The sequence below is a fragment of the Haliotis rufescens genome, unplaced genomic scaffold (genome assembly GCF_023055435.1).
Source record: "Haliotis rufescens isolate VD_foot unplaced genomic scaffold, xgHalRufe1.0.p SCAF_9, whole genome shotgun sequence".
Taxonomy (NCBI): Eukaryota; Metazoa; Mollusca; class Gastropoda; order Lepetellida; family Haliotidae; genus Haliotis; species Haliotis rufescens.
In genome coordinates, this window is record NW_025964383.1 from 29,765,533 (window position 1) to 29,786,739 (window position 21,207).

A 21,207-nucleotide genomic window follows, 5' to 3' on the forward strand; every position below is an offset into this window, starting at 1 on the left:
CGTGTAGTGACGAGCACACACAGAGATCACACATAGGGTCAGTTCTTTAACTGGTGTATTCCAAGAATCAAACATTTAGGTAGCTGGCTGGGTTTGAACCCTGGACCTCAGAAGTAACAAATGCTTAAATTATGAATTCAAATGATTTACTCAAACAAGGAAGGACACTTATGGACGTTTGTTGATATTTCAAAATATTATAATTAACATATTTTTTTCCGGGGAATCGAGGAGTTCGTCTTACAAAAGATCTAATAAGGATTCTGGTATGGGATACGGGTTGGTTCGAATGATCTAGTGTAGGGGGGAAAGGTGGTTGACCAATGACAGATGGGAAAATGAGTAGAACTGTGACGTAGGTACCGGTTTAAAAAGGGAAAAAAGCCCCCAAATCGGGAAATGTTGGAGAGACACTCTAGGACTGGTGCGCCGCCCCCCCCCCCCCCCCCCCCCCCCTCAGCTTGTCACGGTCTTTCGAACCGGAAACCAAAATTAGGCACCAGCAATTCGACTGAGACTGAAGCTCGTACAGTCAATATTTATATTGGCATTTGTATTGACACTAGCCTCCAGCGTGACCATCAGCATCGCAATCAGCACAAACACCAGCATCGACACATGCAACATCTGGATCTTGGAGCACAATTGACGAGCATACACAGAGATCGGTATCAGGCCTATCATCTCCTATTCCCACCCACCACACCCACCCCACCCCTGCCCTCCCCCATTCTATCACTTTTCAATATGGAGGGGGAAACAGTCAGAGAGGTAAATCTGTAGCTAAAGGTAGAGAAGACAAGGTATGTAAGGCCTAGTTAAAAGTTAAAAACAATGAAGTATAAGGTCTTAAGGGCAATTGCTCATAACCTGTCGTTTTAAGATATGAAATCAAGAACATAGTGTGAAATATTATATAAGGAAATCAAGTATCATTGATTAGGTTTCAATTGTTACGAGGGCTAATAAAAAACTTTCAAAGCCTGACTAACTTTCTTAACTATGGGCCATAATAAAGTGAACTTGTCAATGTAGTACATTGCTTGAGTAGTTCATTGCAAGTGTATTTGGTCTGTTGAGTGACAGCCAGTTGAATGTGATAGGGGTCCAAACGGACACATAAATGGAAAAAACGAGCAGCCAGCAGTCATCAAGTTTTTTGGCTTTAGGGAAAAGTATTCCCCAAGAAATTCATGACCACATGTCACAAGTGTATTGGGATAAGTGCCATAGCTATTCCACTGTTAAACATTGGGCAGCTAGCTATGTTTAAGGATTGGAGAACAAGCCTTGATGATGACCCTGGGTCTTGACGTCACTCAACATCCATCAATGATGATTCACTCAAGGAGATAGAAAACCTTATACTGTCAGATAGACGTATTGCTGTGGAAGACACAGGTCTAAGCCATGGATCCACTGAAACTATTCTTCATGAACATTTACAGATGAATAAGATAACTGCTCGATGGGTGGCAAAGTTTCTTAATTCTTATCTTAAGGGAAAAATAACTGACATTGCCAGAGGACATTTAGAGCTAGTTGAGGAGGATTTCTGGAAAATTCACAAAGAGATTAGTAACGGATAATAAACATGGGTCTACCACTGTGACCACGATTCCAAACGTCAACATAGATTATGTCAAGTCTTTTACATTCCAAAGCACTACGGCAGATCTTTCGGTTGTTCAATGCATTTTCCGTCCTTAAGCCATTGTTTCATATCTGTGTAATAATTTCTCGTAGTATTACAATGTAACTTGGCACACAGCTGACACCTCCAATCAAAATCTGTTCCTTCTGAATTAATGTATTCATACTTGAGCTTCTTTTCCAAAATCGCCCCCATAGCTGTCTCATTCCTCTCCAAATACTTAATATAGTTCGCCAAACTCTTGGGACTGCCAAATGATGCTGTGTTGATGAAGGTTCCTTCTGGCAGTAGACGTGCATAGTCAGCGCCTCCACGAACGATGGGTATAGCTGAAGTCCTGAACGTGTGGTAGAACTTCTCTGTGATGTAGTCTTTACATAGGGAATTTTCAAACGAAAGGTAAAATCTATACGTGGTGTTTAACAGTCCAAGACACTCGAAGGACCTTCCTTTGGGGCAGTCATAACTCTTATTATTTCTGCAGGCGCCATATATGTCGACATCAATATGTTTCCGCAGTTCTCGAACATACACTTCCCTCTTTGAGGGTGTATGACAGTTGCTTACAAACCAAGCAATAGATCGGCTTTTCCGTTTTACAACATCACTTATATTCACACTGACACCAGTGTACACTATCCTATTGTAAGGAAATGGTATATACGAATCCAGTCGGTACGTCAATGTCCAGTTAAAACGACCATTCCAGTCAGGACGGAAAATCGTGTTACTATGATAGTAAGGAGGTGCTTCCCATCCATACATAATCCACACCTGGTTCATGTCCGTGTTTGGGTGTTTTGATGAAGGCAAACCAACACCATTGACAACCACAGCATCAGCTGATGAAATATGTGCCTCGTCTGTACTTATTTCACATGAACGAACATAACAGTGGGCGAAAGATTTGGCTGTCTTGTACCAGGGTGGGACGTTCATCCACACAATGCGTTTAGTTGCATTAGGAGAATCTGCTGAAGTGATGACCACATTTCGTCTATGAAGTACGAGGGGATGCTTTTGAGAGACCTCGAGAATGGACGTTTTTCTTATGGACGTGTTAACGTTTGTTGAATTGAAAGTTTTGAGTTGGAACACATCCACATCTGAATTAATTGTCCAATAGAAAACTGCAGCAGAGAGGGTTGTCATTGACAGACATGTAAACAAACATGTTTTGTAATTCGAGTTCATTGTGGCTGAGGCTGGAAAAAAAGTTGGAAAGAAAATTTTATTATGAGCATGTTTCTAAAAATGTATTTCATCAATAAGTGAAAAGGTTAGATGATTTCTTTTTTATTATTCCATGCTTGGAATAGTTCAAGTTACTCTCTCACACACCTACACAAACACACAGGAATTCGCACACGCACACATACCCATCCCCACACTCACACCTTACATATACACAAAATAAACATTCATAACAACCAGGTGTCACGGTGTCCACGTTTCTGATGTCTGCAACCTTAAAAACCTAATTTCCTTATCACTTCAGTACAATATATCACTGCAAAAAAAATCCATTTATACAAGCTTGTATATGCTTTGGAATGATGATATTTCCAAAGCATATACAAGATTGGAATGATGATATATACAAAAATATACATGATTGGAATGATGATATATACAAAAATATACATGTTTGTATATATGACATATACAAAAATATAAAATTTTGTATATATAATGTATCCAAATTTGATTTCTTTGTATATATTGGTAAAGGGAGATAATTGTTATGTTTTCGTGTATAATTATTATAAATGTGCAAAATGAAGTGTTTTAAGTTGAGCACTGTGTTTCTTTGTGTATGTTGGTAAAGGGGGGACAATTGCTATGTATTGTTCTATAATTGTTTTGTATGTGTAAAATAGTATTAGCAAGTTCCAAAACCAATGATATAGTGGCGTGTAACATTACTGGAATGTTTAATTAGTACTCCACACTGTTAGCGGGAGTACATACTCTCCCTGCAATGATATTGACGGGTAAGCGATTGAGGCGTCTGGTACTTTTCCTGGCGCGGTGCTTGGTATGTGAGTAGACGTTATGATCAAATGCACAGAGAGGATTAGCTGTTGGGGGTGATTGCATCGGCGGTGACTTCTGTGTTGAAAGTGTTGAAATCGATTTGTGCTGAGCTTGGATTCGTTTGTACGGGGAGGCCGCGAAGTGATTTGTAACATGCTCTCGTGCACATAGCAGATTAGCCAACAGAGTGGATTACACAGAGGATGAAAACTATTTTATTTTATCATTACTTAAAAGTGTTGAATTTGGTTTGTTCTGAGCTGTCGGTTTAATTGTAGGGTATACATTGTTATAATGTCAAATGTCGGCGGAACGCGGAAAATCACGTTTTTAAAAAAGGGCAGTCCTTGGAAAAATCCTCTTCAAAATATAATCAAAGATTTTTTTTTTAAATACTCCGAAAATATCGTGTAGCCAGACAACCGTGGCGGATTGTCCTCTTTTCGATCAGAGCCCGCTATCAGTGCTACCCAACCTCTAACTGGACAAGTCCACTTTAGTGGAATGATGCCGATAGGCGACAAAAGACAGAAAATTGTATGAAGTCACTTTTTATTTCACATTGCCATAACACTAACAGTAATAATTTATGATTTCTGCATCATTGCATTAGTTCTTATAGTATACACCAGCAGGTATTTGATGATTTCAAAGAAATCTAATATTGGAAGAGTTCATTCCTAGCATAGGTATGTTGTTTTCATTGTGTAGGCATTATTCAACACTGCTTTATTTTTTTGTAGGCAATAGTAACTGTAGGCAAAGGTGGGCGTAGGCATTAGTGTCTGGAACCCAGGTGGCCGGGTGCGCGGAAGCTGTTCCCGATTTTTTAAAAGTACTGATTTAACTCTGAAAATTTAATGCATCCGCCATCTTTGTTTATTTGACTTTTGCCACTGTTAGATTTGTTGGTATGAATATTGTCCAAACGGTACGAAATTGCTTAAAATGCAATCAAATGTTTAAAACATTTCTGGGGTCTCAGCCTTATATCCTTAGCAAAGTCAACAAACTACGACCGTAAATGTAATGTACAACAGGCGCAAGAAAATTAAAAATATTCTTACTAATACAAATGAATACTTATACCTGTACTTTTTAGAACAAGAAATTGAAACATTGACGTATTCAGATTAAATTCATATTTTCTTTACTTATGTAAATGCAAATGATAAAAACATATTCAACAGTGAGATACTCTGGCTATTGCGCAAAGAATCCAGTCCCAATGAAAGTGAACAGCATGCCGATGTTTTACAAAGCAATCATATAATATATCGCAACTGATAGTTCTTAACAATCAGGCTATCAACATAATGACGGTATCAGTGGGCAAATCGTGGTATTTGAAGATAAAAAATGATAACACATGTCAGCAGTCTAGGAAGTTATACACGACATCCTGACAATGAACAAAAAGAAAAAGAAGAAGAGTTTAGAAGTGTCACTATTTAAACATCCAACCATTTTGGCTTACGAGACAAAATACACATCACACCCCCATAGAAGTACCACGAACACACACATCCGCAAATTCAGTCACTAACCCACCAACATATAAATTACCTACCTACCATCTCTCCAGGGTCCACTTGCACAAAGCGATCTTAGCGCTACAATTATTGTAAATCCTTAAGATCGCGATCTTAGGCTTACGCTACAATTGTCATCCACTTGCACAAAGCGATTGTAGGTTAAGATCATTGTAAGCTACAATCGAAACTTACAATTGGTCCAGACCAATCTTAAGTAGCTAAGATCGTTGTAGTCCCTGACAAAATGGCGTGCAAGACAGGGCCAGTTTCACATTAATAATCTGCTTTACGATCAAACACTGCCTATTTATTTCGTTAGATTTTATGATTCGAATCGACACTTCAACAACACGAAGACCGCACCACAGATTTAACGTCAAAAATATCGTTAATTGCGATAGTGAACCACATAACTATCGAGTCGATAGTTAAAAGTACTATTCCCACCCGTGTCAATGCTGAAAGAAGTCTAAAACAACATACCTTATCAAGGGAAGGATAAAACCTAAGTCGTCTGCAAGCGATTTGTAACGTCCGTGACCTTTAAGATAAATCAAGGGCAGCTAATCATAGTTTATATTCTAGATGGGAGTGGTTTCCCTTTGTATAAGTATCGTAGAATCTTCCTTGCCCAGTTAGTGTATTAATGTTGTAGAACCGCCGAGCTCCCCTTGTATATCTTTTGGGTCACATTCGTGTCAGTTATTTTGTCTTTAGTTTATCATTAAATAATCTACAAGTAAACACAAGTTGAAGTGCAAAATCATACGTTTATATCCAAAATCGAGTGGGACAGTCACGAGCGGTTGTAATATCTGAATTTATAAGAAACTAATACAAATATTCATCAAACAAGCAAATACACATGATGAGACATTTGAAATTTGTGTAAAATATCCCATAAATAGCAAAAGTAAAATTCACACTTTTTAAAAAATATAATTAATACCAAATGAATATATATTAAACAACTTCTTTCTTGAAACATTATTCTTATTTCCCGTACATGCATTCTTGAAATCTCCCGTCTTATTGTGTTTTGAAAAGGTTGTCATAACATCCTTTGTAATAGCGGCAAAACTAAAACATGAAGGATATACATGTATTTAGGATTTTACGGAAAGCTCCCCCAAATAGATGACGATCATACATTTACCTGTTATGTTATTTGGACATAGAGATCTATTATTATTTTCTTTTTTTACTTTCATAATAAGAATGTCACTAAATCTATATGCCAACATTCTAATTATAGTTTCCTTCAAATAGTTGAGACCTTTCAACTGTGCAAGGTGCGTGGAGGGAGGTACGTGTTGTATGTCGTAACCGGTTCTACACGTTGTATGCGCAGCAAGATTTGCGCGTTTGCAGACAACCATAGACAGGAGTCTAGTTTAAGATATTTGTACCTCCACCATTGAAGATTTCAATCTTAGTTAAGATCGCGATCTTAAATCCAAGCCGTCTTACAATCGCGTTAAGATCGGTTTGTGCAAGTGGAATAGGACAATTGTAGGGTGATTATAAAGTTGATTGTAGCCGCCTAAGATCGATTGTAACTAAGATTGTTCTGTGCAAGTGGGCCCAGTGGTCAATTTCTGTGAAAACATTGTCATCTGATAACGTTTACATAAATGCCTATTCAGTACACATCTAATTAGTTTTAAAACATGCATAACCTTGTTATTTAAATTGAGAAGACAAAGGTTTGACACCAGATCATGTAACCAGATCCTTCAGTGAATGTGCCTTTGAGATCATATGACTTTAAAGTAAAGTGCTATTTGGTACATAACAAAGAGTTTTGAAATGCTTTCAAAAACGACTGTCGTCAACTACACGGATACATGCCACGCCGACAGCAACCGATCGACGGCAACAGCGTCTAGACTCACAGTGATATGAGATTTTTGTGAATGAGCCTTTATATGTTGAATGAGGTTTTTGTTTTTGCTACGCGTCCTTACAGTCTCAGGGGGTTGATTCGGGAAGGCCCCAAAATCTACCCGGGTATACTTTGAAGGTGTGGGGGTGGGGTGGGGTGGGGTGGGGTGGTGGGTGGGTGGGGGGGGTGGGGGGGGGGGGGGTGGGGGGGTGTGTATACTTTTAGACAAGAAACGGTTCTCATGAACGGCACATATGAACATGTTAGTTCAGGTTCGAGCGGGAAGACTCGCTATTAAGATAATTACAATGCCAAGACAAACTGCGGAGGTCCAAGAAACGGTTCTCACGACCTGCATGTATGATCTTGTTAATTCTGGTTCAAGTATATTATGACTGGATAAATTCTTTATGTCATAATGCGACTATAAAGTCAGTAGGACACCCGTTAAGATTTGTATATATTTTGCCTTTACAAGTGGGCAGAGATGAAAAAGCAGGGTGTGGTTTGGAAATGGCAATTCATTTTACAAGATCTTCTTTTAAAGACATTTTTCTCTGGACAAAGTGACGTCTTTATATTAGTCATCGACATGTAACAGTCCCAATAGAAAATCAAATTCGTTTGTATCTGAAGCTTTGACACCAATCATGTAACCGGATCCTTCAGTGAATGTGTCTTTGAGATCATATGACTTTAAAGTGCTATTTGGTACATTACAAAGAGTATTGAAATGCTTTCAAAAGCGACTGTCGTCAACTACACGGATACATGCCACGCCGACAGCAACCGATCCACGGCAACAGCGTCTAGACTCACAGTGATATTAGATTTTTGTGAACGAGCCTTTATATGTTGAATGAGGTTTTTGTTTTTGCTACCAAACATAGATATATCAAAAACTAAATAAAATGAAGACACTAATACAAATATCGAAGGTTTTATAATTAGATCAAAAGGCAATGGACTGAAAATTGGAGAAACAAACTAAACATATTTTTGCCATTGAGAGAAAGACGTCTTTAAACAAAGCACTGTTGAAACTTGAAACCAAAAACGGAACAACTGTGTCAAAATCAAAATAATTCATCAACCAAGTACAAATGTATTAAGATATTACCAATATCACGAGGATTTCGAACATTTGGTACACCTAAGCCTAATACAGATTAACATAATAGCATAGAGGGAGAATTAACACATAATGAAGTACCAAACGCCCTCAAACATAAAGGAAATGAAAATGTCCCGGACCATCGGGTTATACTGTCGAATTTTAAATATTCTCTTGGAAAGACGTTAAAATTTACTTTAGCATAACAAAAACAGGGATATATTACATCCTTGCCTCAGAACGTTGAACCAAAACACTTTCTCAAAACTTGGTAATCATTCACAATTCAGGGTTGTAGTCAACAAACAAACTCTCACTATTTCATGCAACAACCTCAGATGTCGCCGACCAGCACGTCGTGCTGTTCTCCAACCACGGCATCGACAAGCACGACTTCAGTGGGCACAGGGTCATCGCAATTGGTGTCATCGTGAGTGGAGGCGTGTCATCTTCTTTGATGAAAGTCGCTTTTGTGTCTCCAATGCAGACGGAAGAATTTGGCGACGTCGAGGTGATCGTTTCGCTGACAGAAACGTTGTGGAAAGGGATCCATGGGGTGGACCTAGCGTCATGATATGGGCAAGGATTGAACTTAATGCGAGACTTGGACCCATGTGCTTTCTGAATGTTGGTCAAGGTCGGGGACACGGCGTCACTGCTCAACAGTATATCGACCAAGTGATCAGACCCCACGTTGTTCCATTTTTTGCACAACATCAACAACACATTTTCCAGCAGGACAACGCTCGTCCCCATGTTGCCAGAGCTACCATGGCCTTTCTGCAACACAGCAACATCCGTGTTCTACTGTGGCCAGTCCTCAGCCCTGATCTGAACGCCATCGAACACTTGTGGGATGAGGTTCAAAGGCGTCTGCACAATGTGCGCCCAGACCCTACAACTGCCGATGAACTACGCACAGCTGCTCTGGATGTGTGCAGGAGGATCCCTAGGGCCTTCACAAATCATCTGATCCACTCAATGTACAGGAGATTCGTGGCAGTGATCAATGCTAATGGTGGTCATACCAGGTATTGACTGACATTTTGGGTATTGGCCCGAAACTGTGTAAGCCCTTAACATTTGAAAAAAAAACAAATTATATCATCTGCCTTTTCATCCATTAAACTGTCTTCAGTCAAATTTGTGTCAATCTTGCCCCTTAGTATTTCTTGTCTTTACTGTTGAAAATATATAACATGTATACTGCATACTCGACTTGCGTTTCTTTTGCGTGTGAGTATAAATATGAATAATTATTTGTTTAAAATCTGGACTGGCAACTTTCAAACTGGGCAGGTAACGTTAGTGAGTTGCCAATCCGGGTGCCTGGCTAGATATTTGGTGAATATTCACCACAGAATAAAGTGATCTTTAGGTAGATATAATACTCTATTGTATATCAAAACAAATTTTGCAACGTGTAAGCTGATTTTGACAGCCCAGGCCAAGTTGGACCAAACACTATGGAGGCTATGTTGAGAGTATAGAGGAAATAGGGCTTCACTTTGACGAACGCGTTCGTTTTGAATACGAGTTACTGTGGTCTTCTGTTTGAATTGATTTTGACCACGTCGCCCCCATCTTCCCGAGGCAAGGGCGTTAACTGACTGGACTTTTATAGTCAGTTAATTCCCTTGCCTCGGGAAGATGTATCGCACCGAACATTTGAGATTCCTATCTGACTGCACGAAGACGTGAGAAAAGAAAAACTTCCTTGTATGCGCTTAGTGACGTAAAATGTGTCATTTTATCTACGTCTATAGTAAGATATCGCTACGTCGTATGTCGGATAGATTAAAAATTTGTATCAGGAAAGCTGGAAGTATATAATACGTTTCAAATCCTGATTCATTTAACGAATTCGTTTAACGAATTCGCAAACTGATCGACTTCCTGGTTCTTAAGGGACTTACTCACAATAACTTAATTTTGTTGCAGTTTTGTCGTTTGCAATTGTTCAATAATGCCAAATGTGTATGTTAAACCAATAGCATGTATGTATGGCCGTCGATAATGATTCAGAAGTAATTAACCAATAATAACGTTGGTCCGTCCCGGCCCGACTTTATGATGAGCCAAGAGAGCAGTATGACGTTTACAGAAACAGGAAACAAAATCTTACTATCGTCGTTTTAGGTCAATAATATATCAATGAGTCGGGTACAGGGGGGAAAGCTGGGGCATTTAATTGCCGAGATTGTATGCCGAGTCCTTGAACAATAACACGTTGATGACATCTTGAAATTGCAAAGATTTTGTGCACGTCGCAAGAATCATGGACTGACACTGACAGTTGCCGCAGCGTTACAAGATGACTGGCAGAACTGCAGACCGGCCGCGAAGTGTAAGACCTCGCGTCACAACCGCCACTGACGACCGCTGTCTCCGTACCTTGCACCTACGTAACAGATTTGTCTTCATCGGCACAGACTGCTCGCACCATATACGTCGCCGAGTGCGACAGAATGGTATCAGGGCCTTGCACCTACGTAACAGATTTGTCTTCATCGGCACAGACTGCTCGCACCATATACGTCGCCGAGTGCGACAGAATGGTATCAGGGCCTTGCACCTACGTAACAGATTCCTGACTGTGTCTTCATCGGCACAGACTGCTCGCACCATATACGTCGCCGAGTGCGACAGAATGGTATCAGGGCCTTGCACCTACATAACAGATTTGTCTTCATCGGCACAGACTGCTCGCACCATATACGTCGCCGAGTGCGACAGAATGGTATCAGGGCCTTGCACCTACGTAACAGATTCCTGACTGTGTCTTCATCGGCACAGACTGCTCGCACCATATACGTCGCCGAGTGCGACAGAATGGTATCAGGGCCTTGCACCTACGTAACAGATTTGTCTTCATCGGCACAGACTGCTTGCACCATATACGTCGCCGAGTGCGACAGAATGGTATCAGGGCCTTGCACCTACGTAACAGATTCCTGACTGTGTCTTCATCGGCACAGACTGCTCGCACCATATACGTCGCCGAGTGCGACAGAATGGTATCAGGGCCTTGCACCTACGTAACAGATTCCTGACTGTGTCTTCATCGGCAAAGACTGCTCGCACCATAAACGTCGCCGAGTGCGACAGAATGGTATCAGGGCCTTGCACCTACGTAACATATTCCTGACTGTGTCTTCATCGGCACAGACTGCTCGCACCATATACGTCGCCGAGTGCGACAGACTGGTATCAGGGCCTTGAACCTACGTAACAGATTCCTGACCGTGTCTTCATCGGCACAGACTGCTCGCACCATATACGTCGCCGAGTGCGACAGACTGGTATCAGGGCCTTGAACCTACGTAACAGATTCCTGACTGTGTCTTCATCGGCACAGACTGCTCGCACCATATACGTCGCCGAGTGCGACAGACTGGTATCAGGGCCTTGAACCTACGTAACAGAATCCTGACTGTGTCTTCATCGGCACAGACTGCTCGCACCATATACGTCGCCGAGTGCGACAGAATGGTATCAGGGCATTGCACCTACGTAACACATTTGTCTTCATCGGCACAGACTGCTCGAACCATATACGTCGCCGAGTGCGACAGAAAGTATCAGGGCCTTGCACCTACGTAACAGATTTGTCTTCATCGGCACAGACTGCTCGCACCATATACGTCGCCGAGTGCGACAGAATGGTATCAGGGCCTTGCACCTACGTAACAGATTTGTCTTCATCGGCACAGACTGCTCGCACCATATACGTCGCCGAGTGCGACAGAATGGTATCAGGGCCTTGCACCTACGTAACAGATTCCTGACTGTGTCTTCATCGGCACAGACTGCTCGCACCATATACGTCGCCGAGTGCGACAGAATGGTATCAGGGCCTTGCACCTACGTAACAGATTCCTGACTGTGTCTTCATCGGCACAGACTGCTCGCACCATATACGTCGCCGAGTGCGACAGAATGGTATCAGGGCCTTGCACCTACGTAACAGATTCCTGACTGTGTCTTCATCGGCACAGACTGCTCGCACCATATACGTCGCCGAGTGCGACAGAATGGTATCAGGGCCTTGAACCTACGTAACAGATTCCTGACTGTGTCTTCATCGGCACAGACTGCCCGCACCAGATACGTTGCCGAGTGCGACAGAATGGTATCAGGGCCTTGCACCTACGTAACAGATTCCTGACTGTGTCTTCATCGGCACAGACTGCTTGCACCATATACGTCGCCGAGTGCGACAGAATGGTATCAGGGCCTTGCACCTACGTAACATATTCCTGACTGTGTCTTCATCGGCACAGACTGCTCGCACCATATACGTCGCCGGGTGCGACAGACTGGTATCAGGGCCTTGAACCTACGTAACAGATTCCTGACTGTGTCTTCATCGGCACAGACTGCTCGCACCATATACGTCGCCGAGTGCGACAGACTGGTATCAGGGCCTTGAACCTACGTAACAGATTCCTGACTGTGTCTTCATCGGCACAGACTGCTCGCACCATATACGTCGCCGAGTGCGACAGAATGGTATCAGGGCCTTGAACCTACGTAACATATTCCTGACTGTGTCTTCATCGGCACAGACTGCTCGCACCATATACGTCGCCGAGTGCGACAGAATGGTATCATAGGGCCTTGCACCTACGTAACAGATTCCTGACTGTGTCTTCATCGGCACAGACTGCTCGAACCATATACGTCGCTGAGTGCGACAGAATGGTATCAGGGCCTTGCACCTACGTAACAGATTCCTGACTGTGTCTTCATCGGCACAGACTGCTCGCACCATATACGTCGCCGAGTGCGACAGAATGGTATCAGGGCCTTGCACCTACGTAACATATCCCTGACTGTGTCTTCATCGGCACAGACTGCCCGCACCAGATACGGCGCCAAGTGCGACAGAATGCATGGTATCAGGCCCTTTCAACTGTTCTGAGGAATGACGTTAACGAGGCAACGTCGGCTTTGGCGTTAACGCTGGGCACGCCAAGTTCAATGTTGACAATGCTGTAACTGGCAACGTTTGTTATTTCACTGTTTTCTGTTGAATTATTTGCTTCAAATACTACTGTTGCGGCAAGAAACACAGTACGATACGCTCACCAAAAGTTTATTCATATTTTCGTTTCCACAACGTTGCAGCGTTAACGTTTGTGTTATAAGACATTCGCCGCACTCAGCAATATTCCAGCTTTTTGACGGCGGTCTGTATATAATCGAGTCTGGACCAGACAATCCAGTGATTGACAACATCTCAGCGAGCCTGACAACCCATCCCGTTAGTCGCCTTTCACGACAAGCGTAGTCGCCTTTTACCAAACTCACTCACTCACTTAATATTTCTTCATGACACATTCAACATATCTGTCTTGCCATAAACATGTCCCTTGTGCTTTTTAGGAATTTGGTAGTGGTAGTGGTGGTGGTAGTAGTAGTAGGGTTAGTGGTGGTAGTAGTAGTAGTGGTGGTGGTAGTAGTAGTAGTGGTGGTGGTGGTTGTAGTGGTGGTAGTAGTAGGTTTGGTAGTAGTAGTGGTGGTAGTTGTAGTAGTGGTGGTGGTTGTAATAGAAGTGGTAGTAGAAGTGGTAGAGGTGGTAGTAGTTGTGGTGGTGGTAGTAGTAGTAGTAGTAGTAGAGGTAGAAGGAATAGTAGTAGTAGTACTTGTGGAGGTGGTGGTGGTAGTGTTGGTGGTAGTAGTAGTAGTAGAGGTAGAAGGAATAGTAGTAGTAGTACTTGTGGAGGTGGTGGTGGTAGTAGTAGTAGTAGAGGTGGTGGTGGTAGTTGTAGAGGTGGTGGTGGTAGTAGTTGTAGTGGTGGTGGTAGTAGTAGTAGAGGTAGAAGGAATAGTAGTAGTAGTACCGGAGGTGGTGGTAGTAGTAGTAGAAGTGGTGGTGGTGGTAGTAGTTGTAGTGGTGGTGGTGGTGGTGGTAGTAGTTGTAGTGGTGGTGGTGGTGGTGGTTGTGGTGGTAGTAGAGGTAGAAGTAATAGTAGTGGTAGTGGAGGTAGTGGTAGTAGTTGTAGTAGTAGTGGTGATGATGGTAGTAATGGTAGTGGTGGTGGGGTAGGTGGTCTTGGTGGTAGTAGTAGTGGTGGTGGTGGTAGTAGTAGTAGAGGTAGAGGGAATAGTAGTAGTAGTGGAGGTGGTGGTGGTAGTGGTGGTGGGGTAGGTGGTCTTGGTGGCAGTAGTGGTAGAGGTAGAAGTAGCAGAGGTCGAAGGAAAAGTAGTAGTGGTAGTTGTAGTAGTGGTGGTGGTGGTAGTGGTGGTGGTGGTGTTGGTAGTAGTTGTAGTGGTGGTGGTAGTGGTAGTAGTAGTGGTGGTGGTGGTAGTGGTGGTAGTAGTTGTAGTGGTGGTGGTAGTGGTGGTGGTAGTGGTGGTAGTAGTGGTGGTGGTGGTGGTGGTGGTGGTGTTGGTAGTAGTTGTAGTGGTGGTGGTAGTGGTGGTGGTAGTGGTGGTAGTAGTGGTGGTGGTGGTGATGGTAGTAATGGTAGTGGTGGTGGTAGTGGTGGTAGTAGTAGTAGTGGTGGTGATGGTAGTAATGGTAGTGGTTGTAGTAGTTGTAGTAGTAGTGGTGGTGGTGGTGTTGGTAGTAGTTGTAGTGGTGGTGGTGGTGGTGTTGGTAGTAGTTGTAGTGGTTGTAGATGTAGTAATGATGGTGGTAGTGGTAGTTGTGGTGGTGGGGTAGGTGGTCTTGGTGGTAGTAGTGGTAGAGGTAGAAGTAGCAGAGGTATAAGGAATAGTAGTAGTGGTAGTTGTAGTAGTGTTGGTGGTAGTAATGGTAGTGGTGGTGGTAGTAATGGTAATGGTGATTGTGGTAGTAGTGATGATGGTGGTAGTTGAAGTAGAAGTAGTAGTAGAGGAAGAAGGAATAGTAACCAGTGAACGACAATGGAACACAGCGTTTGGATAGGTTGACACCAAATCAGATAGATTAGACATTGTGGCCGCCTGATCCTCTCCCCTACCTCACAATACCGACAAGATTAACATAACAGCAACATTTGTCTTTAAGATTTTTGTATGCAGTATAAAAGAAAATTCATCATCGAATTTATTTCTAGCGACTTCAAGGCGAAGCTACCTCAGGGATGTAGAACTACGAAGAAATCAGACAAGTTGACACTAAATGTCATAAAAAAAAGTGCTAGCAGGAGATATGATCTTTCTGTGTACGAAAATATGGAATTTACGATTTAATTTGATATCGTGATACAAGTAAGTTGTGTGTTAAGCCTGAAAACATGTCTTTATTTCACAATCGGGCTGCGTTTACAGGTCAGCTTGCAGATATCACCTGCATCAGTATCATCACCATCAATATTTAAATCGTCATTGGTATTAACACTAGCGTCCAGTGTGACCATCAGCATCACAATCAGCACAAACACCAGTATCGACACATGCAACATCTGGATCTTGAGCACGTGTGGTGACGAGCACACACAGAGATCACACATAGGGTCAGTTCTTTAACTGGTGTATTCCAAGAATCAAACATTTAGGCAGCTGGCTGGGTTTGAACCCTGGACCTCAGAAGTAACAAATGCTTAAATTATCAGTTCAAGTGATTTACTCATATAAGGAAGGACACTTATGGACGTTTGTTGATATTTCAAAATATTATAATTAACTTTTTCCGGGTAATCGAGTAGTTCGTCTTACAAAAGATCTAATAAGAAATCTGGTATGGAATATGGGTTGGTTCGAATTAGGGGAGAAAGGTGGTTGACCAATGACAGATGGGAAAAATGAGTAGAACTGTGACGTAGGTACCGGTTTAAAAAGGGAAAAAAGCCCCCAAAATCGGGAGCTGTTGGAGAGACACTCTAGGACAGGTGCGCCCGCCCTCAGCTTGTCACGGTCTTTCGAACCGGAAACCAAAATTAGGCACCAGCAATTCGACTGAGACTGAAGCTCGTACAGTCAATATTTATATTGGCATTTGTATTGACACTAGCTTCCAGCGTGACCATCAACATCGCAATCAGCACAAACACCAGCATCGACACATGCAGCATCTGGATCTTGGAGCACAATTGACGAGCATACACAGAGATCGGTATCAGGCCTATCATCTCCTATTCCCACCCACCACACCCACCCCACCCCTGCCCTCCCCCATTCTATCACTTTTCAATATGGAGGGGGAAACAGTCAGAGAGGTAAATCTGTAGCTAAAGGTAAAGAAGACAAGGTATGTAAGGCCTAGTTAAAAGTTAAAAACAATGAAGTATAAGGTCTTAAGGGCAATTGCTCATAACCTGTCGTTTTAAGATATGAAATCAAGAACATAGTGTGAAATATTATATAAGGAAATCAAGTATCATTGATTAGGTTTCAATTGTTACGAGGGCTAATAAAAAACATTCAAAGCCTGACTAACTTTCTTGACTATGGGCCATAATAAAGTGAACTTGCCAATGTAGTACATTGCTTGAGTAGTTCATTGCAAGTGTATTTGGTCTGTTGAGTGACAGCCAGTTGAATGTGATAGGGGTCCAAACGGACACATAAATGGAAAAAAACGAGCAGCCAGCAGTCATCAAGTTTTTTGGCTTTAGGGAAAAGTACTCCCCAAGAAATTCATGACCACATGTCACAAGTGTATTGGGATAAGTGCCATAGCTATTCCACTGTTAAACATTGGGCAGCTAGCTATGTTTAAGGATTGGAGAACAAGCCTTGATGATGACCCTGGGTCTTGACGTCACTCAACATCCATCAATGATGATTCACTCAAGGAGATAAAAAAACCTTATACTGTCAGATAGACGTATTGCTGTGGAAGACACAGGTCTAAGCCATGGATCCACTGAAACTATTCTTCATGAACATTTACAGATGAATAAGATAACTGCTCGATTGGTGGCAAAGTTTCTTAATTCTTATCTTAAGGGAAAAAGAAAATTCACAAAGAGATTAGTAACGGATAATGAAACATGGGTCTACCACTGTGACCACGATTCCAAACGTCAACATAGATTATGTCAAGTCTTTTACATTCCCAAGCACTACGGCAGATCTTTCGGTTGTTCAATGCATTTTCCGTCCTTAAGCCATTGTTTCATATCTGTGTAATAATTTCTCGTAGTATTACAATGTAACTTGGCACACAGCTGACACCTCCAATCAAAATCTGTTCCTTCTGAATTAATGTATTCATACTTATGCTTCTTTTCCAAAATCGCCCCCATAGCTGTCTCATTCCTCTCCAAATACTTAATATAGTTCGCCAAACTCTTGGGACTGCCAAATGATGCTGTGTTGATGAAGGTTCCTTCTGGCAGTAGACGTGCATAGTCAGCGCCTCCACGAACGATGGGAATAGCTGAAGTCATGAACGTGTTGTAGAACTTCTCTGTGATGTAGTCTTTACATAGGGAATTTTCAAACGAAAGATAGAATCTATACGTGGTGTTTAACAGTCCAAGACACTCGAAGGACCTTCCCTTGGGACAGTCATAACTCTTAATATTTCTGCAGGCGCCATAAATGTCGACATCAATGTGTTTCCGCAGTTCTCGAACATACACTTCCCTCTTTGAGGGTGTATGACAGTTGCTTACAAACCAAGCAATAGATCGGCTTTTCCGTCTCACAACATCACTTATATTCACACTGCCTCCAGTGTACACTATCCTATTGTATGGAAATGGTATATCCGAATCCAATCGGTATGTCAATGTCCAGTTGAAACGACCATTCCAGTCAGGACGGAAAATTGTGTTTGTTCTATAGTGAGGCGGTGCTTCCCATCCATACATAATCCACACCTGGTTCATGTCCGTGTTTGGGTGCTTTGATGATGGCAAATTAACACCATTGACAACCACAGCATCAGCTGATGAAATATGTGCCTCGTCTGGACTTATTTCACATGAACGAACGTAACAGTGGGCGAAAGATGTAACTGTCTTGTACCAGGGTGGGACGTTCATCCACACAATGCGTTTAGTTGCATGAGGAGAATCTGCTGAAGTGATGACCACATTTCGTCTATGAAGTACGAGGGGATGCTTTTGAGAGACCTCGAGAATGGACGTTTTTCTTATGGACGTGTTAACGTTTGTTGAATTGAAAGTTTTGAGTTGGAACACATCTACATCTGAATTAATTGTCCAATAGAAAACTGCAGTAGAGAGGGTTGTCATTGACAGACATGTAAACAAACATGTTTTGTAATTCGAGTTCATTGTGGCCGAGACTGGAAAAAAGTTGGAAAGAAAATTTTATTATGAGCATGTTTCTAAAAATGTATTTCATCAATAAGTGAAAAGGTTAGATGATTTTCTTTTTTATTATTCCATGCTTGGAATAGTTCAAGTTACTCTCTCACACACCTACACAAACACACAGGAATTCGCACACGCACACATACCCATCCCCACACTCACACCTTACATATACACAAAATAAACATTCATACCAACCAGGTGTCACGGTGTCCACGTTTCTGATGTCTGCAACCTTAAAAACCTAATTTCCTTATCACTTCAGTACAATATATCACTGCAAAAAAATCCATTTATACAAGCTTGTATATGCTTTGGAATGATGATATTTCCAAAGCACATACAAGATTGGAATGATGATATATACAAAAATATACATGATTGGAATGATGATATATACAAAAATATACATGTTTGTATATATGACATATACAAAAATATAAAATTTTGTATATATAATGTATCCAAATTTGTTTTCTTTGTATATATTGGTAAAGGGAGATAATTGTTATGTTTTCGTGTATAATTATTATAAATGTGCAAAATGAAGTGTTTTAGGTGGCACTGTGTTTCTTTGTGTATGTTGGCAAAGGGGGGACAATTGCTATGTATTGTTCTATAATTGTTTTGTATGTGTAAAATAGTATTAGCAAGTTCCAAAACAAATGATATAGTGGCGTGTAACATTACTGGAATGTTTAATTAGTACTCCACACTGTTAGCGGGAGTACATACTCTCCCTGCAATGATATTGACGGATAAGCGATTGAGGCGTCTGGTACTTTTCCTGGCGCGGTGCTTGGTATGTGAGTAGACTTTATGGTCAAATGCACAGAGAGGATTAGCTGTTGGGGGTGATTGCATCGGCGGTGACTTCTGTGTTGAAATCGATTTGTGCTGAGCTTGGATTCGTTTGTACGGGGAGGCCGCGATGTGATTTGTAACATGCTCTCGTGCACATAGCAGATTAGCCAACAGAGTGGATTACACAGAGGATGAAAACTATTTTATTGGTGTATCATTACTTAAAAGTGTTGAATTTGGTTTGTTCTGAGCTGTCGGTTTAATTGTAGGGTATACATTGTTATAATGTCAAATGTCGGCGGAACGCGGAAAATCACGTTTTTAAAAAAGGGCAGTCCTTGGAAAAATGCTCTTTAAAATATAATCAAATATTTTTTTTTAAATACTCCGAAAATATCGTGTTGCCAGACAACCGTGGCGGATTGTCCTCTTTTCGATCAGAGCCCCCTATCAGTGCTACCCAACCTCTAACTGGACAAGTCCACTTTAGCGGAATGATGCCGATAGGCGACAAAAGACAGAAAATTGTATGAAGTCACTTTTTATTTCATATTGCCACTAACACTAACAGTAATAATTTATGATTTCTGCATCATTGCATTAGTTCTTATAGTATACACCAGCAGATATTTGATGATTTCAAAGAAATCTAATATTGGAAGAGTTCATTCCTAGCATGGGTATGTTGTTTTCATTGTGTAGGCATTATTCAACACTGCTTTATTTTTTTGTAGGCAATAGTAACTGTAGGCAAAGGTGGACGTAGGCATTAGTGTCTGGAACCCAGGTGGCCGGGTGCGCGGAAGCTGTTCCCGATTTTTTAAAAGAACTGATTTAACTCTGAAAATTTAATGCATCCGCCATCTTTATTTATTTGACTTTTGCCACTGTTAGATTTGTTGGTATGAATATTGTCCAAACGGTACGAAATTGCTTAAAATGCAATCAAATGTTTAAAACATTTCTGGGGTCTCAGCCTTATATCCTTAGCAAAGTCAACAAACTACGACCGTTAATGTAATGTACAACAGGCGCAAGAAAATTAAAAATATTCTTACTAATAAAAATGAATACTTATACCTGTACTTTTTAGAACAAGAAATTGACACATTGACGTATTCAGATTAAATTCATATTTTGTTTACTTATGTAAATGCAAATGATAAAAAAATATTCAACAGTGAGATACTCTGGCTATTGCGCAAAGAATCCAGTCCCAATGAAAGTGAACAGCATGCCGATGTTTTACAAAGCAATCAAATAATATATCGCAACTGATAGTTCTTAACAATCAGGCTATCAACATAATGACGGTATCAGTGGGCACATCGTGGTATTTGAAGATAAAAAATGATAACACATGTCAGCAGTCTAGGAAGTTATACACGGCATCCTGACAATGAACAAAAAGAAGAAGAAGAAGAGTTTATTAAAGTGTCACTATTTAAACATCCAACCATTTTGGCTTACGAGACAAAATACACATCACACCCCCATATAAGTACCACGAACACACACATCCGCAAATTCAGTCACTAACCCACCCACATATAAATTACCTACCTACCATCTCTCCTGGTCAATTGCTGTGAAAACATTGTCATCTGATAAAGTTTACATAAATGCCTATTCAGTACACATCTAATTAGTTTTAAAACATGCATTTCCTGTTATTTAATTTGAGAAGACAAAGGTTTGACACCAGATCATGTAACCAGATCCTTCAGTGAATGTGCCTTTGATATCATATGACTTTAAAGTGCTATACGGTACATTACAAAGAGTTTTGAAATGCTTTCAAAAGCGACTGTCGTCAACTACACGGATACATGCCACGCCGTCAGCAACCGATCCACGGCAACAGCATCTAGACTCACAGTGATATTAGATTTTTGTGAACGAGCCTTCATATGTTGAATGAGGTTTTTGTTTTTGCTACCAAACATAGATATAACAAAAAC

The 21,207-nt window shown here is 41.3% G+C and overlaps 1 protein-coding gene across 3 annotated transcripts in view; it reads right to left on the minus strand.

Moving 5' to 3' along the window:
* Positions 1 to 738: 738 nt before the first annotated feature.
* LOC124130905 (glycoprotein 3-alpha-L-fucosyltransferase A-like) overlaps positions 739 to 21,207 on the minus strand; it is a 37,845-nt gene continuing 17,376 nt past the window's right edge. Inside the window, exons 1-2 of one of the 3 annotated variants that reach the window (XM_046493961.2) lie at positions 5,710 to 7,193; positions 739 to 2,859 (exon numbers count right to left, since the gene is read on the minus strand). In XM_046493961.2, the coding sequence (XP_046349917.1) occupies positions 1,667 to 2,848 (1,182 nt within the window). In that variant the 5' untranslated portion in view covers positions 2,849 to 2,859; positions 5,710 to 7,193 and the 3' untranslated portion in view covers positions 739 to 1,666. Of the gene's footprint in view, positions 2,860 to 5,709; positions 7,194 to 16,342; positions 18,415 to 21,207 lie in introns of those variants that run through there. The other 2 variants (XM_046493963.2, XM_046493962.2) reach the window with 2 other exon arrangements.